Source organism: Scyliorhinus torazame, chromosome 3 (assembly GCF_047496885.1).
Source record: "Scyliorhinus torazame isolate Kashiwa2021f chromosome 3, sScyTor2.1, whole genome shotgun sequence".
NCBI lineage: Eukaryota > Metazoa > Chordata > Chondrichthyes > Carcharhiniformes > Scyliorhinidae > Scyliorhinus > Scyliorhinus torazame.
The window spans coordinates 102,470,811-102,496,137 of NC_092709.1; the positions used below are offsets into that span (position 1 = coordinate 102,470,811).

At 45.5% G+C, this 25,327-nt stretch overlaps 1 protein-coding gene across 2 annotated transcripts in view; it reads left to right on the forward strand.

Moving 5' to 3' along the window:
• The window catches only part of LOC140408621 (lipopolysaccharide-responsive and beige-like anchor protein), a 1,704,725-nt gene that overhangs the window by 709,692 nt on the left and 969,706 nt on the right, over window positions 1-25,327 (forward strand). For both annotated transcript variants that reach the window (XM_072496077.1, XM_072496078.1), the window contains exon 37: window positions 5,443-5,567. In XM_072496077.1, the coding sequence (XP_072352178.1) occupies window positions 5,443-5,567 (125 nt within the window). The remainder of the gene's footprint in view (window positions 1-5,442; window positions 5,568-25,327) is intronic.

The window sequence follows — 25,327 nt, forward strand, 5'->3', positions numbered from 1 at the left end:
AAAATGGCAATTCTATGTCTAAATTAATAATAATAATCGCTTGTTGTCACAAGTAGGCTTTAATGAAGTTACTGTGAAAAGCCCCTAATCGCCACATTCCGGCACCTGTTCGGGGGAGAGGCCGGTACGGGAATTGAACCCGCGCTGCTGGCATTGTGTTCTGCATTACAAGCCAACTGTTTAGCCCACTGTGCTAAACCAGCTCTGATTGTATCTCAGGAAGGTCTCAGAGTGCTTTGGAAGGTGCCATCCTTCCTGGGGTAGACATAGACATAGAATTTACAGTGCAGAAAGAGGCCATTCAGCCCATCGGGTCTGCAGCGGCCGATGAAAAGATCACCCGACCTAAGCCCACATCTCCACCCTATCCCTTTAACCCAGGAACCCCATCTAACCGTTTTGGACGCTAAGGGCAATTTAGCATGGCCAATCCACCTAACTGGCACATCTTTGGATTGTGGGAAGAAACCGGAGCACCCGGAGGAAACCCATGCAGATACGGGGAGAACGTGCAGACTCCACACAGACAGTGACCCAGGCTGGAATTGACCCTGGAACTGTGAAGCAACTGTGATAACCACTGTGCTACCGTGCCGCCCGCATGGTATTTGTGGGTAAGACCCACAAATGTTATAAATGTTAAATTTTTGAAGTTATCTTGCTTTAGTGTTGGTGATTGAAGGAGGAACTTGTATGCTTTTTTAGGCCATGGAATATTTTCTGTCCATCAGGTGGACAGTTCAACATTGATCCTGAAGATGGCTCAAGTCTTGAAGTGGGGCTTGAGCATGTCCAGCTCAGCCAAACTGAGACTTTAATAGACATTTTAAAAAGTTTATTTCTGAAATGTCTTCATTTTATTATCAAATGGGTTTTGCTGAACCTTAGTTATATTAAAATTTGTGATTCAGAAAAATGGGGAGTATATGATTTTTCAACATTTAAAAAAAAAAGTTATAAATTTGCGAAAATACTTGCTTGACGTGGGCGGAGCCAGTGGGGGTGGAAGAAGTGCAGGTGGCGATTGGGAAGATGCAGATGGGAAAGGCACCGGGGCCAGATGGTTTCCCGGTGGAGTTTTATAAATCGTTTTTGAATAGACTGGCACCGCTGTTGGAAGACTGGGCTCGGGACTGGGCTTGGCATCATAACTTGAACTTTACGAGTCTGATGGATCGGGTCAAAGTGGATTTACTGAGGTGGGATAGCCTTCCCCTAAAGTTGGCAGGCCCCGTGCAAGCAGTTAAGATGAACATTTTGCCGCAGTTTTCATTTTTATTTCAGTGCCTCCCAGCCATTTTGCTGAAATCATTATTTATGGGGGTCGATATGTCGGTCTCATCATTTGTTTGGGCAGGTAAGGTGGCAAGGATTGTGAGGACAGTACTTCAGAGAGAGCGACAGTCTGGGGGGGTCTGGCCCTTCCGAACCTGTTACACTATTGTCAGACGGTGGATGCTGAGAAAGTGTGGGGCTGGAGTAGGGAGACGGAGGCATTGTGTGTGAGGATGGAGGCATGCTGTTGGTAGGGGATCGATTGTGGGTGCTGGCAACGGCGCCACTCCCATTTACCCTATGGAAGTACATTGGGTGTACAGTGGTGTATGTTGAAAATATGGAGGCAATTTCAGCAGCACTTTAGGTTGGTGGCGAGGTTGAAGTTGATGTTGATCCGAGGGAACCATGGATTTGAGCCAGCGAGGATGGATGCTAGGTTTCGGGGAAGGGAGGAGCAAGGGGTGATGGAAATTGAGGACTTGTTTTTAAAAGGGCAGTTTGAGAGTTTGGAGCTGCTGAGGAGAAGTTTGACATCCCAAGTGGCGAGGCTTTCAGGTGTACGCAGGTGCGAGATTTCACGAAGAAGGGTTTTCTGACCTTTCCGGTGGCGCCGTTCTCCTCGTTGTAGGAGGGGATGCTGTCGGTGATGGGGCTGGAGGAGGGGGCCATCTTGCGATCTATGTGAGAACTTTGGGAGAGGGTATGGGTCACTGGAGGGGCATAAGGCCAAGTGAGAGGAGGCATTGGGTATGGTACCAGAGATGGGGCTGTGGTGTGAGGTGTTGATGAGGGTGAATGCCTCAACCTCGTACGCAAGGTTGGGGTTGGTACAGCTAAAGGTAGTGCATATGGCACATCGAAGATGGCCCGGTTGTATGAGGGGGTGGAGGATATTTGTGAATGGTGTGGGAGGGGCCCAGCCAATCACCTACAGTTGTTCTGATCCTACCTGAAGTTGGATAAATTTTAGAGGTCATTTTTCAGCAACATGCCGGTGATCTTGCATGTGGATTTAAAGCCCAGTCCCTGTGGGGCATATTTGGGATGTCAGATTTGCCGGAGTTGCAGACCGGAGCGGGGGCAGATGTTTTAGCCTACGTCTCGGAGATCGCTCGCACGCGGGTTTTGTTGTGTTGGAGGTCAGTCTGTGCATCCTGTTCCTTGGTGTGGCTGCGGGATTTAATTGAATTCTTGCACTTGAAAAAGGTGAATTTCGTTCTGAGGGGGTCAAGTGAGGGGTTCCATAAGAGATGGGATTTGTTTATACTATATTTCAAGGGGCTGGTTACTGTCAGCTGTGAGGGGGCAGGAGGGGGTAAGGTGGGTTGGTGGTTAGGGTGATGGGGGGGGGCGGGTTTGGGGTTTTGTGGTGCTTGTACTATTGTATGCTTTAAATGTTCAAATATTAAACATTTTTAATAAAAATACTTTTTATTTAAAAAAATATACTTGCTTGACAGCAGCTTGCCTTATTTCTTCGAATTATTCCAATTTGGAAACTTTCTACATATGCATGTTAGCTGATGCAACTGCTGCATGTACACATGATATCACTATGTTGACTGTGACATGCACACATGCTCATAAGTAGATGACCCATCATAAAACAATTGTCAATAAATCAAAAAGTTGTGCATAAAGTGCATTCTTTGTGTAATAATTTAATGCCTTTGTTTTTAGAGTAGTTTTCCTGTAAGATTTTAAAATTCCAGGGTGTCCAAAAGAGGACTGGTTTCTGGGAGATACTGCTGTGCAGCATATTGAATCAGGAGTTGATGTCTAGTTAATGACTGCTATCAATCAGAGGTAAATTACATACATTTATAAAGCCAAGTCCTGCACAAAAGACTCAGATACTGAACATAATATACCTCGTTTCACCATTGACTTTCAAGCAGAGGCTAGTATTTATGACTATGTTATTTTGGTGATGAAATAAAAACTAGCAATTTGAGGTCTGTTTCGGTGGCGCACCATGAAATTTGTAACTATTCAGCATTTATTAGGATTGTATTGTGAAGAAGCAAATGGATAACATGAGCTTTCTGTCAAGATTACTCTTGAGTGGGGCATCTTGTTGTGGGAGAACTAATTACACATATAGTGTATAAATGAACACTGCAGATTCCTTTTGTGATTTTAATTGTTGTTATCTTGAAGAATGGCATCACATAATTCTGTCAAAAACTGTCAAGGATGGATGAGAAATTAATAATTTATTGGCTTAAAAATATATTTAGCACACAAAGTAACAGAACGATTGATAGCTACAGAGGTTAACACATTTTACAGGCTTTCATTAGCTTTTCACTATCATATGTTGTTTGTGGCAGTGTGTGAAATAAGCTTTGTAAGAAACCTAGGTCTTGAGAACTAATTACTTCTGCCGATTGCCACTCTGATGAATAGACCTTCATTGTATCTTTCCCCAGAAGACTGGGTGCAGTCTATGATTCACGCCTGGATCTCAGTAGATATTTGATAATAATTTTAATAGATGAATGTTGGAAGCCAGGATGATGAAGTGCCTGTTCGAGCATTGCAGCTATCGCAGCCAAACACATAACAGTCTGTCGTATGTGACTAAAATCGAGTAATGGACCTTGCGTTCACATTTTTTAGGGGGAGCAGTTTTAAATAAAAATAAAGAAATGGTATTTCAGATTACAATCGATTTTTGGTGCATTATTTCTTATTTTCTGAATTTCAACACTGCATAAATAAAAAGAGGATTGAGGGTGCACACACATTTGATGAATACTTAACACATTTTCTTATAGTTGATTATTATGTGTAGGAGATTTTACTATGATGTTAAGCCCATATTAGTGAATTAGCAACACCATGTGATTTAATGGTATAATTACATTGATGAAGCTGTAGACATAAATTCACTTACTGCTGGGAAATGCAGAATACTGACACACAGAATTATCCACTTCTTGCTGAATACTTGTACTTGTTTAAATTGTATTTCCTAAGTGAATTGTTTTACACCAGAGGCACCTCTGGAAGTATATTAGAAATAATTCTTCACCTTCTGTTGTTATTTGTGTATCCTGCTACAAATAATGTCTAAAGCTTGGTGGTTGAAATACTGCTTTAATACTGTTGTTCTTTCATCCGTAATGCAACATGTTTGCTTTTTCTATATAGAAATGGTGTTGCTGCTTATAAAATTCCAGTAAGTTAGCATGAAAAAAAGAATCTAAGTGGTATTGAGACTGAGAAATGTTGCCTTCCATTGAATAAAAAGATTTATCTTGTATGAAACAAATCTTCCCATGTTTTCTTGGAAGTTTAAAAAAAGCTGTAAATGGAAGAGGGAATTCTTCAGGCTGTGTTGTAGAGCATTCTTTCAATTTGACATGAGCAGATAAAAAGATTTTTATTGTATTTTTCTGAATGAAATTAGGTGTGCTTGACATTTTGCCTCCTAAAATATGAGAGAAAAGAATCAAATGTCATATGTTTTAAATATATTACCTTGTCTTTATGTAGGAATGGGTCTTTAAAATATCAGTAAAAGAAAGGAAATGCATTTTCTTGTATTACTCTATGCCTCAGGGGCTAAACGTAATGAATATTTTAAGAGATTATTTTAATTAAATTTCTGCACGTCTAAATAGAGTAATATTTTATTATCTCTCATGTACGTGCGTTACAGTACTGTTCATTAATGTTAACACTTTCTGGACTGAGAATGCAAGGTATGATTTACTGACCTTGTGTGAAAACACACAAATTGGGAAGAAAAATGATGAAGGGGTAGACTTTGATTAATATAGGTAATGTTAAACCATATTTATAATGGCCTTTTCCCTATTCTGGTTTATAAACGCAGTCACAGCTAAAGGTGTCCTGCTGAGGCTGAAATGAGGCTGAAATCAGAGCACATGCCACTAGAGTGTGGGGAAACTGATCACACTGTCAGCAATTCATTTCAAAATGATGTATTTAGTGCTCGTTTCACCTTCCAAGAAGAAAAGGGAAAGGGGTTTCTTAGTCTGGAAGGTGATATTGTTATTTTCAAGGACAAACCTAACTTAAAGATTGCAGACTGCAAAAATGACCAACCAAACAAGGAGATCTTTATTCAGCACTTATGTGCTACCATGCTGTTTGATAATTGCTAACATATGTGCTGCCTCTGTTTCATTGCAGTCGTCCTCGTGAGTTCTGGCGCCTTGACTACTGGGAAGATGACTTGCGGCGCCGCCGACGATTCGTTCGCAACTCATTTGGGTCAACACATCCTGAAGCAGCACTTAAAGCAGCAACTGAACACGGTTAGTTTCATAGAGAATTGGTTTCTCCTTATTGGCAGTAGGTACACAAGAACAAAATTAGAGTTACATTTGTGAGACCACTTAAGCTGTCCCACAACACATGCTTGAATATCAAATAATCTATTTTGAAGTATGAACATTTGCTGAATAGTTCCACATCTCACCAGACAATGGTGTCTTAATTTACTTTTAGTTTGTGGTGTCACCATTCTTTGTATTGCACAACAAAGTAGTTAAACAGAAAAGATGTGATCCCGTGTGGTATTTTATTGATCCACCTTTTTACATATTTAGATGCAGTTTTTTAAAGTTTGTTCCCCATTCAATGTAGACTCACTTCTATTAAAAAAAAACAAGATACAATTTCATATGACCGAGACTGAAATAGTACTTAAATGCATAGTGTTTCTTTTCAGGATAAATAAATCAATATTTGAATGTGGAAATTGAAATAATAAACTAATAACTGATGACAGAATAGAGCTGTAAACCATCATGAAACCGGGTGAGGCCAAAGATTGTCCTATTTGGTTAACAAATTCTTATTAGAAAATCAAATAAGCTTTGTGAAAAAGGGAAGCAAGTACAGAGTGTCTTTCTGGTTTTTAAATAAACTAATGCTATTCTTGCAGTCGTTTGGAAAACTGATTGCATTTATTTTCTCTAGTTTTCTGTCTTTCCCCTAATGTCTGTTTGTCCCCAAAAGCCCTTTCCTAAATCACAGTCTGCATTCTAATGATCATTGGACTGGAGCTATAATTTAATGAGCTATAACATTGATTGCTCCCCCTATAGAAACAGATTTATTTAACCTGATCGTGCACTTGGTCATTTTTAACTGCAATGAAAACTAATTAACAAGCATTGATTACCTTGTAAAAATAACTGAATGAAAACTGCAAAATACTAATGCAGAATACTGAGTTTATTGGTGTGTGCTGATAGTAAAGCTGTGTTCCTTTCTCTTGAGGATGTTGTGTCTGGAAATAACTTCAGTTATTACCAGTAAACAATTGTATAAGGAAAATCCTTTGAAGTTCAGTCACCATTATATAGTATGGTGTACCACTGATTTTGAAACATTCTAAAATCAGATTTAATTGAATAAATATGTGCACATTGGTTTGGAATTTAGTATTTTTTGTTTTACTAGCGTACTTTCAAAAAATTGATTATTGCAGTGGTTTCCAATTTCAAGTTTTAGAAGTATTTCTTACAAAGGAAATAGAATGGCACAATCAGTTCTATTTTGGTTTCTGTCTAGTAGTTTAACCTATTGCACCCTGCCTTAAAGAGGTATTTCTGGAAGAAAATGTTCACAATATGTCACAAGATAGCACTGCAGTCGTGACATCTGTACTCAAGATGAATGGCCAGGCTGACACTAGTCAATAAGAATGTGATCTAAAAGCAATAACTGTACCAAATCCAGAGATCCTTGGAGACTAGAATAGGACCAAATAGGTGAAGTGCACAGCTGGGCTGCTTCTGCCAAAAGGCTTTTGATGTAATCCACTGCCCTTATTAGCAGTATGCATTTAAATTGATAAAAATATCTTTTCCCTTTTGTTTCACATAATTGTTTTTCTAGATGTGGACAGCAGCACTAATTCACTAATATGTTCACAGAAGCCACTGAGCTGTTGCCCCTGATAGACTCTTTGAAAAACATTTCAACTTGTTACCTTTCTATCCGCTATCAAATGCATCTTAAATGCCTGTGCTTCAACAGTGCCTTTGTTTTATTCCCACCAGTTCCTTCACTTCTTCCTCTATGTGTAGAGTGCGAGATGTGCTACTTAAATGTCAGTTGAGAACTATGTTATGAGCAAGTACATAATGTTATTGTAGTTAATATCTGTTCCTTTGACTTCACATCCATTTGGATGATACCTCTGTGACGTGTCATGGTATGTATTATGACATTAAAGGCGCTATACAAGTGTAAATACTTTTTTTTTTTAGAAAAAACATTTTATTGAAGCATTTATAATTTTAACATTTTAACACTCTCAAGAACCGAGCGGTCCGACACACGCAACAACCTCACAGTAACATACCCAGCTTTCCCCCGTCTTAACTCCTGACTACCAATATATTAGATTCCCTACCCGTGTTCTTCACTGCCATGCCTCCCCCTCCCCCTCTTCTGCTGACGGTCAGTTTTCCTTAAAGAAGTCGATCAACGGCTGCCACCTCCAAGCGAACCCCTGAATTGAACCCCTTAAGGCGAATTTAATCTTCTCTAGTCTGAGAAACCCTGCCATGTCACTAACCCACACTCCTGACTTTGGAGGCTCTGAGTCCCTCCATCCCTGCAAAATCCGTCTCTGGGCCACCAGGGAGGGAAAGGCCAAAACGTTGGCCTCTCTGCCCCTCTGGGCTCCCACATCTTCCGACACTCCAAATATTGCCATCTCTGGACTCGGAGTAACCCTCCATTCCAGGACCTCGGACATGACATCTGAGAATCCCTGCCAAAATCCCCTCAACTTCGGACACGCCCAAAACATGTGTACTTGATTCGCCGGGCTTCCCCCACACCGCCCACATCTGTCCTCCACCTCCTTGAAAAACCCACTTATCCGGGCCAGGATCATGTGAGCCATATGGACCACCTTGAACTGGATCAGGCTAAGATTGGCACACGATGAGGATGAATTGACTCTCCTCAGGGCCTTTTCCCATAACCCGACTTCCAACTCCTCTCCCAGCTCTTCCTCCCACTTCCTCGTCACCTCCCTGATTGGGACCCCTTCCCACTCCATCAATTCCTTGTATATTTCCGAGACCCTCCTCTCCCCAACCCCTGTTTTTGACATCACCTTATCCTGTAGTCCCCTTAGGGGGAGGTGAGGAAAGCCTGGAACCTGCCTCCAGACAAAGTCCCGTACCTGCAGGTACTGAAATCCGTTCCCATCCCGCAACTCAAACTCCTCCTCTAGCTCCTCCAGGCTCGGGAAACCCTCCTCAATGAAGAGATCTCCAAATCTCTCAATCCCTGCCCGCTGCCACCTCATAAAGCCCCCGACAAGTGTAAATTCTTATTACCAAGTGTAAATTCTTGTTATTAAGAGGGTACAACAGTCTTCTATCTTACAAGCTAAAATGCTAGTCCAGATCATAGTCCACAAAATAATTGTTTTTTTTACTGGTGTCAATTTAATTTAAAACCTTAAGTTGAAACTATATACATGTTGCAATATCATACAACACAATCATTATTGTAAGTGAGTATGAGAGTGATGAATATACAATGACCGATTGAAATCCAATAGGTTGATGTGATGTGTTTAGTGTGTGGGTGTGAGAGTTTGCTCCTCATCTTCAGTCCACACTGCGAACTAACACCAATATGAAAAAGAGAACCCAATGTATTGGCATCCCCCCTCCCAGTCAGTACACAGCCTCTCCATTGGTAAGACCTCACCTGAGCCTCCTCGTAGCGACACACTCAACGTTTTGGAGAAACACTTGAGAAAGTTTTGTGTGCAGACATGCCCTGATACTCCTGAACCAAACTTCCAACTATGGTTGAATAGCTCCACTGCTTTGCGGTTATTACCTTGGGAAAGTTGAAAGCTAAGGGAGTAAACCCTGACAAAAAATCTGAGTGGAGCCAAATGGCAGACTGATGTTTAAATAAGTAATCTTTCTGAAAACACCTGCACTAAGCCAAACATAGTGCTTTGCATTCCTTTGGACTCAACTGGAGAGATCGAGAGGAGGACCCTGATGTTTGGACAGCGTAGGGTCTCCATAAACACATTTGCACCCTGGAGAGGTCACTTTAATTTCATTGCAGAGTTAACACAATACGGGGTGATAAGCCCAACTCAATTGGCAGAGGATAATAGTTCTATAGGCTGTCTCCAGTGGGAGGGATCATCATGACCCACTGTTCAGCACCCTCCCAGATTGTTGGGCAACCCCTGGGTGGTAAGGTGCTGAACCACCATGGTCCACTTGCATCACTGGGTTCTTGGAGCTTAGAATCTCTGCTCAACAAGTGAATGGAATCCACCGCACCAGGCAAACAAATGAAACAAACAGAAAGAAAGAAAATGCCAGCTCTTCAATTGGCAAGCTGGAAAGCCAGGACCATGTGCTGAAGAATGACAGACTTAAAGCTGGTCAATAACGCACGCAAAGCAACTGTGATCAACATGGAACTTGATAAGCAGAATACCAACATCGCATCCCTACTTGAGAGGAAGCTCACAGAGTGGATCACTGAAAGAAAAACATTACACATTCATCTGGCAGGGAAAAAGTTCAGAGGAAACTTGAGGAAGGTGTGGGCTTTGTTGGAAGGAACTTCTATTCTCAACGATGGAGTGCCCCACAAATAGTTCAGAATGCATTCTCTCCATCCACACACACCTCAGCTAAAACAGGGCTAATTATCCTCATGAATATCTATGCTTCAACTTTGCTCCACTCCAGAAGCGAAAGACTAATTCCATGACTAGTTCCACTATCAGTAGAATCCTTAGTCAGAAGATCTTTACCTACTAGGGGATTTCAATGCAAGAACGGACACGGACCATGAGGCATGACCATCCTGTCTCAGACATAATGGCCAGGGAAAGATGATGAAGAACGGACAGAGACTGCTTGTGCTTAGTGGCACCATGAGCTTTATCTAACTGATACTTTCTTTCAGAACAAGCCATGCACGATGTGTCCTGGTGACATCCTCGATCAAGGCATTGGCAGAAGCTGGATCTCATCATCACCAGATGTCACTCTCTGAATAGCATTCTCAATGCATACAGCTACCATAGCACTGGCTATGTGACCAACCACTTCCTGGTGTGTACTAGGGACAACCCGTGCAACTTTTTCATTCAAAACAGCAATGCTGTCAGCATTGGCCTACCTAGATAAAAACCCAACAGACCCAATTGAACAGATGCTCTACAGCATTCCCCCACGCAATGCAGAAGTGAAAGGAATGTAGTTCAAAACACCATCTACATGGGTGAAGATCAGACGGGGTTCGTGAGAGGGAGGCAGCTCTTTTCAAACATTAGAAGGGTATTGAACGTCGTTATGGCACAGGCAGAAGGGAAGGAAACAGAGGTGGTTGTGGCATTGGACGCTGAGAAGGCGTACGACCAGGTAGAATGGGGGTAATTGATGGCAGTTCTGTAGTGGTTTGGGATTGGACCAAATTTGTGAATTGGGTAAAGCTACTATACAAGGAGCCGAGGGTGAATGTCCGCACAAACAACATCAGCTCGAGATACTTTCCTCCACCGAGGGACTAGGCAGGGATGTCCTATGTCCCCCCTGCTGTTCGCACTCGCGATTGAGCTGTTGGCCATCGCATTAAGGAGTTTGGGGGTATGAAAAGGAATAGTGTGGAGGGGGGTTAGAGCATAGGGTGTCCTTATATGCAGGTGACTTGCTGTTATACGTGTCGGAACCGAGTGTGTCGATAGGGGGAATTGTGGAGCTGCTTCAAGTGTTTGGGTCTTTCTCGGGGTGCAAGCTGAATCTAGACAAGAGTGAGTATTTTGTGGTATCTCGTGTGGGGGCAGGGGTGGGGGGCTGCCATTCTGTAGGGGAGGGACTCACTTTAGGTACCTGGGGGTGCAGGTTGCCCGGGCGTGGGGGGGGCTCCGCAGGTACAACATTTCTAGTTTGATGGGGCGAGTGAAAGCTGATCTGGCACGGTAGGATGGTCTCCCTCTGTCACTGGCGGGTCGGGTACAGGCGGTTAAAATGAACGTCTTGCCACGATTTCTGTTTATTTTTCAATGCCTGCCGATTTTCCTGCCAAAGGCTTTTTTCAGAGAGATTGGGGGAAGGATTACGTTGTTCATATGGGGAGGGAAGGTGGCCAGAGTTAGAAAGGTGCTGCTACAGAGGGGAAGGCAGGTAGGGGGTTTGGGTCTCCCGAACCTGATGTATTACTACTGGGCGGTGAATGGGGAGAAGGTGCGGAGCTGGGTAAGAGGGGTTGATTCCCAGTGGGTCAGAATGGAGGAGAATTTGTGTAGGGGTTCTGGATTGAAAGCATTAGCAACAGCGCCGCTCCCGATGGCCCCGGGGAAATACTCAGGGAGTCCGGTAATAACAGCTTCATTGAAAATTTGGAGGCAGTTTCGCCAACACTTAGGGTTGGGGGCAGGGTCAAGGGAAATGCCGATTCGGGGGAACCACAGATTTGAGCCAGGGAGGTGGGATGGAGATTTTCGGAAATGGGAGGAGAAGGGGATCAAGACACTGAAAGATTTGTTTCTTAGGGGTCGGTTTGCAGGATTGAAGGAGCTGGAAACGAAGTATGGGCTGGAGCAGGGGGAAATGTTTAGATACATGCAGGTTCGAGATTTTGCCAGAAAGGAGATTCAGAACTTCCCGGAGGAGCCGGCCTCCACGTTGCTGGAGGAGGTGCTGACGACAGGGGGACTGGAGAAGGGGGTAGTGTCAGCGGTCTACGGAGCTATTTTGGAGGAGGAGAAGGCACCACTGGAAGGGATCAAAGCAAAGTGGGAGGAAGAGTTGGGAGAGGATATGGAGGAGGGGTTCTGGTGTGAGGCGCTCCGGAGAGTGAATGCCTACACCTCGTGCGCGAGGTTGTGGCTGACACAGCTGAAGGTGGTATACAGAGCACACCTCACGAGGGAGAGGATGAGCCGATTCTTTGAAGGAGTAGAAGATGTGTGTGAACGTTGCGGGGGATCCCCCGCTAATCACGTTCATATGTTTTGGTCCTGTCCAAAGCCAGAGGATTACTGGAAGGAGGTTTTTAGGGTAATATCTAAAGTGGTGCACACGAACCTGGACCCGTGCCCCCGGGAGGCCATATTCGGGGTGTCGGACCAGCCGGGGTTGGAAACGGGTGCGGAAGCAGATGTTGTAGCCTTCGCCTCGTTGATCGCCCAAAGGCGGATCCTGATGGGTTGGAGAACAACCTCTCCACCCTGTGCCCTGGCGTGGCGGGGGGACCTGTTGGAATTCTTGGTTCTTGAGAAGGTTAAGTTTGAATTGAAGGGAAGGATAGAGGGGTTCTACAATTCATGGACATTATTCATTTTGCACTTTCAAGAACTGGATAACATCGAACATTAGTTGGGCGGGGTGGGTGCGAGGGTTGGGGGGGGCGATGGGTGTTAATGGTGGCTATGGGTGATTTCTGATTCCTTTTTGTCAGTTGTTTATGTGAACATGTGGGCAGATGTTTTGGGTTTGGTGGGAGGATGGGATCGTTGTTATTGATATGGGGGGGATTGACAAATTTGTTACTGATTATTGTTTATTACTGATTGTTGTTTATTGTTGGTGGGTGTAAATTTGGGAGAAAATGCGAAAAAGGAGGAGAATAAAGAAATATTTTTTTTAAAAACACCGTCTACAATGCCCCACACTCAGCAAGAGTGGAAAAATGTTGGATGCTTCGAGCTAACATCACTGTGATAGCATCTGTCATTGAAGTCAAGCAGGCTGTGCTCATCAATTACAAGAGACATCCAAGCAGGAAAACTCTGAATGTACTAAGAGCTGATCGAAGTAAAACCCAACAAACTGCTAGATGAATGCTCCAATGACTGTTGCTTATAACTCTGCCTGTGTCAAAGGCCGTCCAGATATTCTGGCAATGTTAGGCCTGTATGAAAGGATCAAAAAGGTCCATCGGCAAAGAAAATGGCACAATTGAAATCAAAGGCAGAGTAAGTCATCACCATCTGCAATAAACAGTTGGAGAGATGAGTGGAACACTACCTTGAATTTTACTCTAGGGAAAACAGTCACAGAGGAAGCTCTAGACAATGTAACAAGGTCACGAGGAGTTGGATATTAAGCTAATGACTTGCTTGCCGTGGATAGAGCTCCAGGTGCTGATGCTGTACTTCCTGAACTCATCAAGCATGGAAAACTGGCAATTGTGCAGCATCTGGATGATTCTCTCTGTCACTGCAGACCTGGACTACATGCAATCATAGAATTCCTACAGTGCAGAAGAAGGCCATTCGGTCCCTCGAGTCTGCATGAATCCTCTGAAAAAACAACTACATCGGCTCACTCCCCTACCCTATCCCCATAACTCCTAACCTGCATATCTTCAGATACTAGGGGCCAATTTCGCATTGCCAATCCACTAACCTGCACATCTTTGGACTGTGGGAAGAAACAGGAGCACCCGGAGGAATCCATGCAGACACGGAGAAAGTGCAAACTCCACACAGACAGTCACCCAAGGCCGGAATTGAACCCGGGCCCCTGCTGCTGTGAGGCAGCAGTGCTGGCCACTGTGCCGCCCACAACTTAGGCAGGAGAAAAGGCTGGGCAGTTTCCCCATTTGTTGTCTTGGCATCTCTTGGCAGGACCAGGTCACCAACTCCGAGGTCCTACTAATCTCATCAGCATACACTCATTGGGTAGGCCAGTGATGTCTGCACTAGCTAGGCTACATTTATCGGATGGATGATCACTGTATATCCAAAGACCTTCAGTCTGATGAATTGGCCATTGAATCACGACCTTCTGGGTGTCAATATATCCATTACTAGGACACCTCCAAGTGAGATATGAAGATATTGACATTTTCATCTGGGAGACAGTTGCTGTTGGCAGTGCGCCCTGGGATGACTGTTTTGGAAGGGCATTGGAAGAGGGGCCAAGAGAAACAAAGGCCAGTAAATTGTGTACCATCTCAGCCCAATGTCTTCCTCTTCAGCAAATGTGGCAAGGCTGCCATGCCAGACTGTGGCTTCTTAATCACACCAGGTGATGCTTAACATAGTGTCAGTCAGCATAGCACAAACCATTGTTTTAGGAGATTGAAGATTGCCACTATCTGCTTAATATTTAGATATACCACGTTAATAAAGCTGCAGGAATGAAAAATGTAATATCTTCTTTATGTATTTCAACAAAGGGAAGTATAATATACTGATTAGACGAGGCAGGATTCATAAGTTTTTAAAAAATAGAATGGACAGAGGAAACCACTTGTGGCAGCTGCCAGTGATTGGGTAGAATTGGCGAGCAAATCCAAGAAGTATTAATTGCGCACACCCTTTTAACTGGCTTAATTGTTGTTGATAATACATATCTGACAGGTATTTGTGAAAACTACAACAAAAACCTGCTTTCATGTCGTGTATATAACAAAACATCCCAAGGTGTTTTACATGCATTATCAAACATTTGGCACTGATTAGGCTAATAGGCTAAAAATTTGGTCAGAGGTTCAGGGAGGGAATTCCAGACCTCAGACCTTGGCAGGTGGTGAAATGGCAGCCAATGATGGAGTGACTAAAATTGTGAATTTACGAGGTCAAGGAGCACAGAGATTTCAGGGCTGGGGAAAATGGTGGTGAAGGCGGGAATTATAAGGCTGGAAAAGATCACAGATGGGGAGAGATTGTCATGATATTAATTACAAGGATGAGAATTTTAAAACTGATGCATATCTTAACCAGGAGGCACTATAGATCAGTGCAAACAGAGGAGATTGGTGAGTGGGACTTGGTGTAAATTAGGATACAGGATACAGAGTTTACAATTATCTCAAATTTGTGGAGGGTAGATCTAGGGCGATGAGTGTGTTAGAGTAGTCAAGTCTAGAGATGAGAAAGACGTGGATGACAGTTTCAGCAAAAAAACATTAGTTTTGTCCAGGGCTTGCTTGTTGGTCTTTCAATAGTTCTTGTTCAGCCAGTGTCAGAGATTTCACTGCCAACTATTTACATTGCACCATGACATAATTACATGGACATCAGCTTCTAAATCCATTATGTTATTAAAGTTGTTGACATCAAACTGGCATAAATCAATGTTAACAAAGCTAGGGTGGTACCATAGTGTGGACATGCCATTTAGTAGATTTTTTCTTTCTCCAGGCCACAGTTCAAAATGAAGAACTCATGTGGCACATAATCCATTGTCGTAGCTGACATACAGCATAAAGCAATTTCTTTCATGATCCATGGGCTGTGCTATTATTTACATAGATATTGGGCAGAAATCACTTGAAGTAGCATTAGACTAAACTAATGGGGCTAAAGGCAGATATGTCCCCTGGCCCTGGTGCTTGCATTGTGGGATTCTAAAAGAAGTATCTACAGAGGTAGTGGATGCATCAATTGTAATTTTCCAAAAATCCTTCGTTTTGAGACAAGTGCCAGAGGATTGGAAATCTGCCAATGTAACACCCATGTTAAAAACAGGAAGGAGGCAAAAAGCGGGTAACTATATGCCAATTAGCCTAACATCTCTTGTTGGAAAATTGTTAGAATCGGTTTTTAAAGAAGTAGAGCAGCACATTTGGAAAACCATAACCTAATCAAGCAGAGTCAGCGTGGCTTCAAGAAAGGTTTTTTGAGGAAGTCTCAACCAGAGTGGATAGAGAGGAACCAGTAGATGTATTGCATTTCGACTTCCAGAAAGCGTTCGACAAGGTACCTCACAAAAGTGAAGTCAAAATACAGCCCATGGTGCTGGAGGTAGTAAGGTAAAGTCACTATAGTCCCAGGTGACCTTTGAGGGGGAGAGCTGACTGGTATTGATTTAACCTGAGGAACACCACACCTTAGGCGAGGGGCAAGATTGGGAAGGAGGGCCTTCATGAATAACCCCAGCTGGTTCGGGAATTGAACCCGCACTGCTGGCCTTTGCTCTACATCACAAACCAGCTGGCTAACCAATTGAGCGAGTACATTGGCATGGATAAAGAATTGGCCAATGGGCAGGAAACAGCAAGTGGGGATAAGGGCTAAATCGCTGGCTTTGAAAGCAGGCCAGCAGCACGGTTCAATTCTCGTAACAGCCTCCCCGAACAGGCGCCGGAATGTGGTGACTAGGGGCTTTTCACAGTAACTTCATTTGAAGCCTACTTGTGACAATAAGCTATTTTCATTTCATTTATTTTTCAGGTTGGGAACCTGTAATCAGTGGGGTTCCACTGGGATCAGTGCTGGCACCACGACTGTTCATAATATATATTAATGACTTGGAGGAAGGAAGCAAAATGTATTAAAGCCAAATTTTCAGATTACACAAAACTAGGTTGAGGTCAAGTTGTGAAAGGGATACAAACAGTTTACAAAGAGATATTGATAGGTTATGTAATTGGGCAAAAGGTTGGCAAATGGTGTCCAATGTGGGAAAATATGAAGTTTAATTTTGGAAGAAGAACAAAAGAACAGTATTATTTAAATGGAGAAAAACTTCAGAAAGCTGCAACACAAAGGGAGTTGGGGGTACTTGTGCACAAAACAAAGAAAGCTGGCACACAGGTGCAGCAGCTAATCAGGAAGGCTAATGGAATGTTGGCCCTTTCAAGGGGGTTGGATCATAAGAGTAGTGTCATGTGAGAGTACCTATAAGAAATGGATGTTTAAGCAATGTACCTTTAAGAAATGGAGCTGATCGCGGGTCGCGGAGATGTGGAGCTAAGCCGCGCGAGTCGGCAGCTCCCGCAGAAACGGACTTTTGGGCCCGCTAACGGAGCCCCAACGGACCTTTAAAAAAAAAAAAACCAACCCGTGGGGAAGAACGGAGGAAGTCCCCTACAGCCCTGCATGGACCGGACCCGCAGTGAAACGGCAAGGAAAGCGGCCCTGGAGCAGCGGGAGAAGAAAGAAGAAAAAAACAAAATGGCGGCGCCCATGGACAGAGAGGAGATGAAAGAGTTCATCAAGTGCTGCTTCGAGGAGCTGTGTAAGGAGATGGTGGCGCCTATACTGGCAATGGTGGAAAAACTTGGAGCAACCCAGAAAGCCCAAGAGGTGAAGATTCAGGAGATCCAGGAAAAAGTGAGTGAGAACGGCGACAAGCTCATGGGCCTGGCGGAGAGAGTGGAGCGGCACGAGGCGCTGCACAAGACGTGGGCGGGAAGACTCGAAGACCTGGAGAACAGATCAAGGAGAAACAACTTGAGGATCCTGGGTCTCCCAGAAGGAATGGAGGGGGCCGATGCCGCGGCATCTGTGGGCACAATGATCGGGACGCTGATGGGTGTGGAGGCCCCCCCGAGATTGCTGGAGCTGGATGGGGCGCACCGAGTGCTAGCGAGGAAGCCCAATGCAAAAGAGTCGCCAAGGGCGATGGTGGTGAGATTTCACCGGTTTACGGACAGAGAGAGGGTCCTGAAATGGGCCAAGAAGGAACGGAGCAGCAAGTGGGACAATGCGGAGATCAGAATATACCCGGACTGGAGCGCGGAGGTTGCTAAGCGGAGAGCGGGTTTCAACCGGGCCAAAGCGGTGCTACACCGGAAAGGGTGAAATTTGGAATGCTGCAGCCAGCGCGACTGTGGGTTACACATAATGGCCAACACCACTACTTCGAAATGCCCGAAGAGGCGTGGACCTTTATATTAGCTGAAAAATTGGACTCTAATTGAGGGTTTGTGTGGGAGGGGGGTGTTTGAGGGGTGAAGTATGATGTTTGTTGTACATAGGGGGTCAACCACGCGCAGGAAAGGATATATGGGCTGGGGGAGAGGGACAAGGCCATGACAGGAGCAGCGCCATGGGGAGCGGGGCAGGCTTTGGGAAGCGCGGGGCTTTTCCCGCGTGCGGCAAAAAAAATAAATAAAAAGGGTGGGAAGGGGACAAAGGAATGTACATTGATTGGGAGAGACCCACACGGGGGTGTTAAAGGGATGGCGGGGGAAGCAGGTGTCAGCTGACTTACGGGAGAGATATGGGGGGAGCAAAAAAGTTAGACAGGGATCTAGCGGGAGGGGGGGACTGGAGAGTGAGGGAGACGCGGAAAAGGGACTGGCCCAGAAAAGGAGATGGATAGTCGGCCGGGGGGGGGGGGGTGAGTGTCCCTCCAATCCGGCTGATAACGTGGAACGTGAAGGGCCTGAATAGGCCGGTGAAGCGGGCTCGAGTGTTCGCGCACTTGAAGGGACTGAAGGCAGATGTGGCAATGCTCCAAGAGACACACCTGAAGGTGGCGGACCAGGTCAGGTTAAGAAAGGGATGGGTAGTACAGGTATTTCACTCGAGATTGGACGCAAAAAATAGAGGGGTGGCAATTCTGGTGGGAAAGCATGTGTCATTTGAGGCCAAGACTATCGTAGCGGATAATGGAGGGAGATATGTGATGGTGAGCAGTAGGTTGCAAGGGACGTGGGTGGTGTTGGTAAATGTATACGCCCCGAACTGGGATGATGCTGGATTCATGAAGCGCATGTTGGGGCGCATTCCGGACCTGGAGATAGGAGGACTAATAATGGGAGGGGACTTCAATACGGTGCTGGACCCAGCACTGGACCGCTCCAGATCAAGGACGGGAAGGAGGCCGGCGGCGGCCAAGGTACTTAGGGGGTTTATGGATCAGATGGGGGGAGTGGACCCATGGAGGTTTGCAAGACCGCAGGCCAGGGAATTTTCTTTTTTCTCCCACGTGCATAAGGCTTACTCCCGGATAGATTTCTTTGTTCTGGGCAGGGCGCTCATCCCGAGAGTGGGGGGGACGGAGTATTCGGCCATAGCCGTTTCGGACCATGCCCCGCACTGGGTGGAACTGGATCTGGGAGAGGAGAGGGACCAACGCCCGTGTGGCGGCTGGATGTGGGACTGCTGGCCGATGAGGTGGTGTGTGGGAAGGTGAGGGGGTGTATTGAAAGGTACTTGGAGGCCAACGACAACGGGGAGGTGCGAGTGGGGGTGGTATGGGAGGCGATGAAGGCGGTGATCAGGGGAGAGCTGATCTCCATCAGGGCTCATAGGGAGAAGATAGAGGGAATGAAAAGGGAGAGGTTAGTGGGGGAGATCTTACGGGTGGACAGGAGATACGCAGAGGCCCCGGAGGAAAGATTACTTGGGGAAAGGCGACGGCTCCAGATGGAGTTTGACCTGCTGACCACGGGCAAGGCGGAGGCACAGTGGAGGAAGGCGCAAGGGGCAACTTACGAGTACGGGGAGAGGGCTAGTCGGATGCTGGCGCACCAGCTCCGTAAGAGGGCGGCAGCAAGGGAAATAGGGGGAATCAAAGATGGAAGGGGAGCCACGGTACGAAGTGCAACGAAAATAAATAAGGTATTTAAGGACTTTTATGAAGAGCTGTCCAGGTCCCAGCCCCCAGGGGGGAAGGGGGGATGAGGCGATTCCTGGACCAGCTGGGGTTCCTGAGGGTGGAGGAGCAGGAGGCGGTTGGTTTGGGGGCACCAATTGGGCTGGAGGAGTTGAGTAATGGTTTGGGGAGCATGCAGGCGGGGAAGGCCCCGGGGCCGGACGGGTTCCCGGTGGAATTCTACAGAAAATATGTGGACTTGCTGGCCCCGCTACTAGTGAGGACCTTCAACGAGGCAAGAGAGGAGGGAACCCTGCCCCAGACAATGTCGGAGGCGACAATCTCCCTGATCCTAAAGCGAGACAAGGATCCACTGCAATGTGGATCGTACAGGCCGATTTCGCACCTCAATGTGGATGCTAAGCTATTGGCGAAGGTACTGGCCACTAGGATTGAGGACTGTGTCCCGGGGGTGATACACGACGACCAAACGGGATTTGTAAAGGGCAGGCAGTTAAATACCAATGTGCGGCGGCTCTTAAACGTGATAACGATGACATCGGAGGAGGGAGAGGCGGAGATAGTGGCAGCTATGGACGCGCAAAAAGCCTTTGACCGAGTAGAGTGGGAGTACCTCTGGGAGGTATTGCGCAGGTTTGGGTTCGGGGGAGGGTTTATTAGATGGGTTCTTTATTAGATTGCGGCTCTTTTACAGCGCCCCGGTGGCGAGCGTAGTGACAAACCGGCGGAGGTCAGAGTACTTTCGGCTGTACCGAGGGACGAGACAGGGGTGCCCCCTGTCCCCCCTGTTGTTTGATTTGGCGATCGAACCCTTGGCCATATCACTTAGGGAGTCTCAGAAATGGAGGGGGATAGTCCGCGGGGGAGAGGAGCATCGGGTATCGCTATATGCGGATGACCTGCTGCTATACGTGGCGGACCCAGTGGAGGGGATGGTGGAGGTCATGCAGACTCTGAAGGAGTTTGGAGAGTTTTCGGGCTACAAGCTTAATGTAGAGAAGAGTGAGCTTTTTGTACTACAGGCAGGGGACCAAGAAAGAGGGATAGGGGACCTGCCGCTGAGGAGGGCGGAGAGGAGTTTTCGGTATCTGGGGATCCAGATAGCCAGATGTTGGGGGGCCCTACATAAATTGAATTTGACGAGGGTGGTGGAGCAAATGGAGGAGGATTTTAAAAGATGGGACATGCTCCCGCTCTCGTTGGCGGGTAGGGTGCAGTCGGTCAAAATGGTGGTCCTTCCGAGGTTTTTGTTCGTGTTTCAGTGCCTCCCCATCGTGATCACCAAGGGCTTTTTCAAGAGAGTAGGTAGGAGTATTATGGGGTATGTGTGGGCAAATAAGACACCGAGGGTTAGGAGAGGGTTCTTGGAACGCAGCAGGGACCGAGGAGGGTTGGCTTTGCCAAACCTAGAGAGTTACGACTGGGCAGCAAATGTGGCGATGATCCGTAAGTGGGTTATGGAGGGAGAGGGGGCGGCATGGAAGAGGATGGAGATGGCGTCCTGCAAAGGAACGAGCCTGGGGGCGTTGGTAACGGCACCGCTGCCGCTCTCGCCGACAAAATACACCACAAGCCCGGTGGTGGCAGCAACATTAAAGATCTGTGGCCAGTGGAGAAGACACAGGGGTGCAATGGGAGCATCGGTGTGGTCCCCGATCAGGGGTAACCACCGGTTTGTCCCGGGGAAGATGGACGGGGGGTTCCAAGGCTGGCATCGGGCGGGGATAAGAAGAATGGGGGTCCTGTTCATTGACGGGACATTTGCGAGTCTAGGGGCACTGGAGGAGAAATTTGAGTTACCCCCGGGAAATGCATTTAGATATATGCAGGTGAGGGCTTTTGTGAGGCGACAGGTGAGGGAATTTCCGTTGCTCCCGGCACAAGAAGTTCAAGATAGGGTGATCTCGGGGGTATGGGTCGGGGAGGGCAAGGTATCGGAAATATACCAAGAGATGAAAGAAGAGGGGGAAGCGCTAGTAGAAGAATTGAAAGGTAAATGGGAGGAGGAGCTGGGGGAGGAGATTGAGGAAGGGCTATGGGCCGACGCCCTGGGCAGGGTTAATACCTCTTCCTCGTGTGCCAGGCTCAGTCTGATACAATTTAAGGTGGTTCACAGAGCGCATTTGACGAGGGCGAGGCTGAGTAGGTTCTTTGGGGTAGAGGATAGATGTGAAAGATGTTCAGGGAGCCCGGCGAACCGTGTCCATATGTTTTGGTCATGCCCGGCATTGGAGGGGTTCTGGAGAGGAGTGGCGGGAGTAATATCCCAGCTGGTGAAAGTCCGGGTCAAGCCAAGCTGGGGGCTAGCAATATTTGGAGTAGTGGATGAGCCGGGAGTGCAGGAGGCGAAAGAGGCCGGAATTCTGGCCTTTGCGTCCCTAGTAGCCCGGCGAAGGGTCTTGCTACTGTGGAAGGAGGCGAAGCCCCCTAGCCTGGAGGCCTGGATTAATGACATGGCGGGGTTCATAAAATTGGAGAGAATTAAGTTTGCTTTGAGAGGGTCTGCACAGGGGTTTTACTGGCGGTGGCAACCGTTCCTAGATTATCTCGCGGAGCGTTAGAAGAAGGTCGATCAGCAGCAGCAGCAGCAACCCTGGGGGGGGGGGGGAGGGGGAAACGAGAGACTGTCTGAGGGGATGGACGAGCGGGAGATAGCATGGAGGGTGGGGGGGAAACGGTACGCGCGGCCAAGAGCCAGTGTATAAAGCTATGTAAATATACCATCTTGCCTTGTATACATCTTGCTCAGGGAGAATTTGCGTTATTTTGTTACGGGGCGGGGGGGGGTTTACTGTTTGTAAGGGGAAAAATTGTGTTGTTAAAAAACCTTAATAAAAATATTTTTAAAAAAGAAAAGAAATGGAGCTGATCATATTACTGAAGTGATGTCAGAGGGTGGGGGGTGCTGAGCTCACTTCTGCTTTTTTGAGTTTCAGTTTGAGAAGGCAGCTGGGAGTGTCTGTGTTTTGCTGAGAGCTGCAGGAAGAAACACAGAGCTGGTCTGTTGATGTCTGCAATTCAAATACTATAAATATATTGAATGTAACCTCATGTCTGTTTTTGAAGGTTTGAAGTCTTTTGGATGTTTAAAGGAACAGTTTGAAGGATTATTTAGTGTTGTAGTCTTTTAGGGTTATCTTTGAAGTAATGGGTGTTAAGGTATTCAATGTTTGTTTTTAAAAGGTTAACTTGAGTTCATAGAATAAACATTGTTTTGTTTTTAAAAACCATTTGTCCATTTCTGCTGTATCACACCTGGAGAGTACGCCGTGTGCTTTCCACACCACAATCTATTCAAAGTTGTGGGTCGGTTGAACTCCATGAAACACTTTGGGGTTCTGTAAATCCGGACCCATAACAGTAGGGACGTTTTGCTGCAACTGTACAAGGTACTGGTAAGGCCACACCTGGAGTACTGTGAGCAGTTTTGGTCCCCTTATTTAAGGAAAGATATTATTTCATTGGAGGCGGTTTAGAGAAGGTTCGCTAGGATGATCCCCAGTCTGGAGTGATTGTCTTGTGAGTCAACAGATTGGAACTCTAGTCATTGGAATTTCGAACAATAAGAGGTGATCTCATTGAAACACATAGGATTCTTCAGGCGCTTGACAGGATAAATGCTGAGAGGATGTTAGCTCTCATGAGAGACTCTAGGACCAGAGGGCGTAGTCTCGGAATAAAGGGGTGCCAATTTAAGACTGAGATGAGGAGGAATTTCTTCTCTCAGAAGGTTGAGGGTCTTTGGAACTTCTTGCCACAGGGAGCTGTGAGGGCAGAGTCCTTTTGTATATTTAAGGCTGAGATAAATAGATTTTTGATCAGAAAGGGAATCAAAGATTACAGGAAAAAGGCAAGATAGTAAACGTGAGGAATGTCAGATCAGTCATGATCCTGTTGAATGGCGGAGCTGGTTCTGGGGGCCAAATGGCCTACTCCTGTTCCTATTTCTTATGGTCTTATTAAAAAAGTAGGCATTCTGGTTGTTGGGGACACAGAATCCATTTATGAGAATGGCCAGCAATACTCAACCATAGAGAAGGTTAAAGTGCGGTAACTCCAAAATGTGATGGGCAGCACGGTGGCACATTATTAGCACTGCTGCCACACAGCACCAGGGATCCAGGTTTGGTTCTGACCTCGGGTGACTGTCTGTGGAGTTCTCACATTCTCCCCATGTCTGCGTGGGTTTCCTCCAGGTGCTCCAGTTTCCTCCCACAGTTCACAGATGTGTGGGTTAGGTGGATTGGCCATGCTAAATTGCCCCTTAGTGTGCAAAGGTGAAATGGAGTTATGGTGATAGGCTGGGGAAGTGGATCTGGGAGGGGTGCAGTCTTGATCGGCCAAATGGCCTCTTTCTGCACTGTAGGTATTCTATTCTATCTAAAATCAAGGCTTATGATTGACAGGAAGTTGGAAGCCGAGTAAAATTAACATTATTGTGCAGTTGGAAAGTGATAGAATGTATCTTGGAGCTTGAGTGAGTGCATCAGGGAATGCACAACTAGTGCAGAAGCCAGAAAAGAAACATTAGGAATGTGAATCAGACAGCAATTGAGTGAGTGAGGCAATCCTATCTTGCTTCCTAATTAGAGTTTTTTAACAAATTAATTGAATTTTGAAAACTTTTCATGTGAATACAAAGGCTTTGAATACCACCACCTGTGTTTTGACAACAAATGTAAACATTCTAACTAATCAGAGTTGCCGCACTTAGTTTTCACATTCTTATTTGAGTGTTTTTTTAAATTAATTTAATTTTGAAAGCTTCTCATGTAAACAAAGTTGTCTTTTATTAATAGTTAGACAATGTAAATATTTAAATTAAATTTCTGCACTGCACATCATATACTCATTTTCCCTTATGCCTTTTGCCAAATTTCCAATATTGCCTACTTTTCAAGCTCTACTCTGCTTACTCACTAACTGAACTGTCCATTCACCCGAATAACTAGCAATTCCTCCCCCTCCAGATAATTATCTCCAAATGTTCACATGACCTACATACTCAAATTCTCAGTTCCCTACACTTCCTACCACATATGACCTAACTTCTCCAAATACTCATTGCGTCCAACACACACAATCGATCCTAGACTATTTGCTGCCCCTTCATTTATCTCAAATAATCATTATTTTCCCGAAACTGTGGATTCCTCAGCTCCCGCATGCCCCATACTCTCAAAGTTCTTTACAAATCCATCATCCAGGTTGTATGCTGATTTACTGAGAGTTGTGCCATTGATGATGATCTCACATATATAAGTTTATTTTGACTTCCTGTGAGAAATATTATGGAAAATCAAATATTATAAATCATTGCGTGTACAGATATCACAGGCTGTCCAAAGCAAAATCCTGTATAGCAGTTTTCAAAAAATATATAGAAAACAAAGGCTTTCATTTTCAGCATACAAAATACTGACACTTGTTATGGGCCAGGGTTTAGAGAACCCCAAAGTGTATCATGGAGTTCACCTGACCCACAACTTTTAATAGATTGTGGTATGGGGAGCACACGGCCCACTCTACAGGTGCGGTACAGCAGAAATGGAAAAGTATTTTTTTAAAGTAAAAGAATGTTTATTCTATGAACTCCAGTTAATCTTTTATAAAACATACAGTGAACATCTTAGCAACCATTAATTCAAATACAAGCCCCAAAGAATACAAAACTAGGTAATCCTTTAAGCTTTCCTTTAAACATCCATAAGACTTAAAACACCTTTTACCAGAAGCACATCAGGTTAAAGGCACTACTG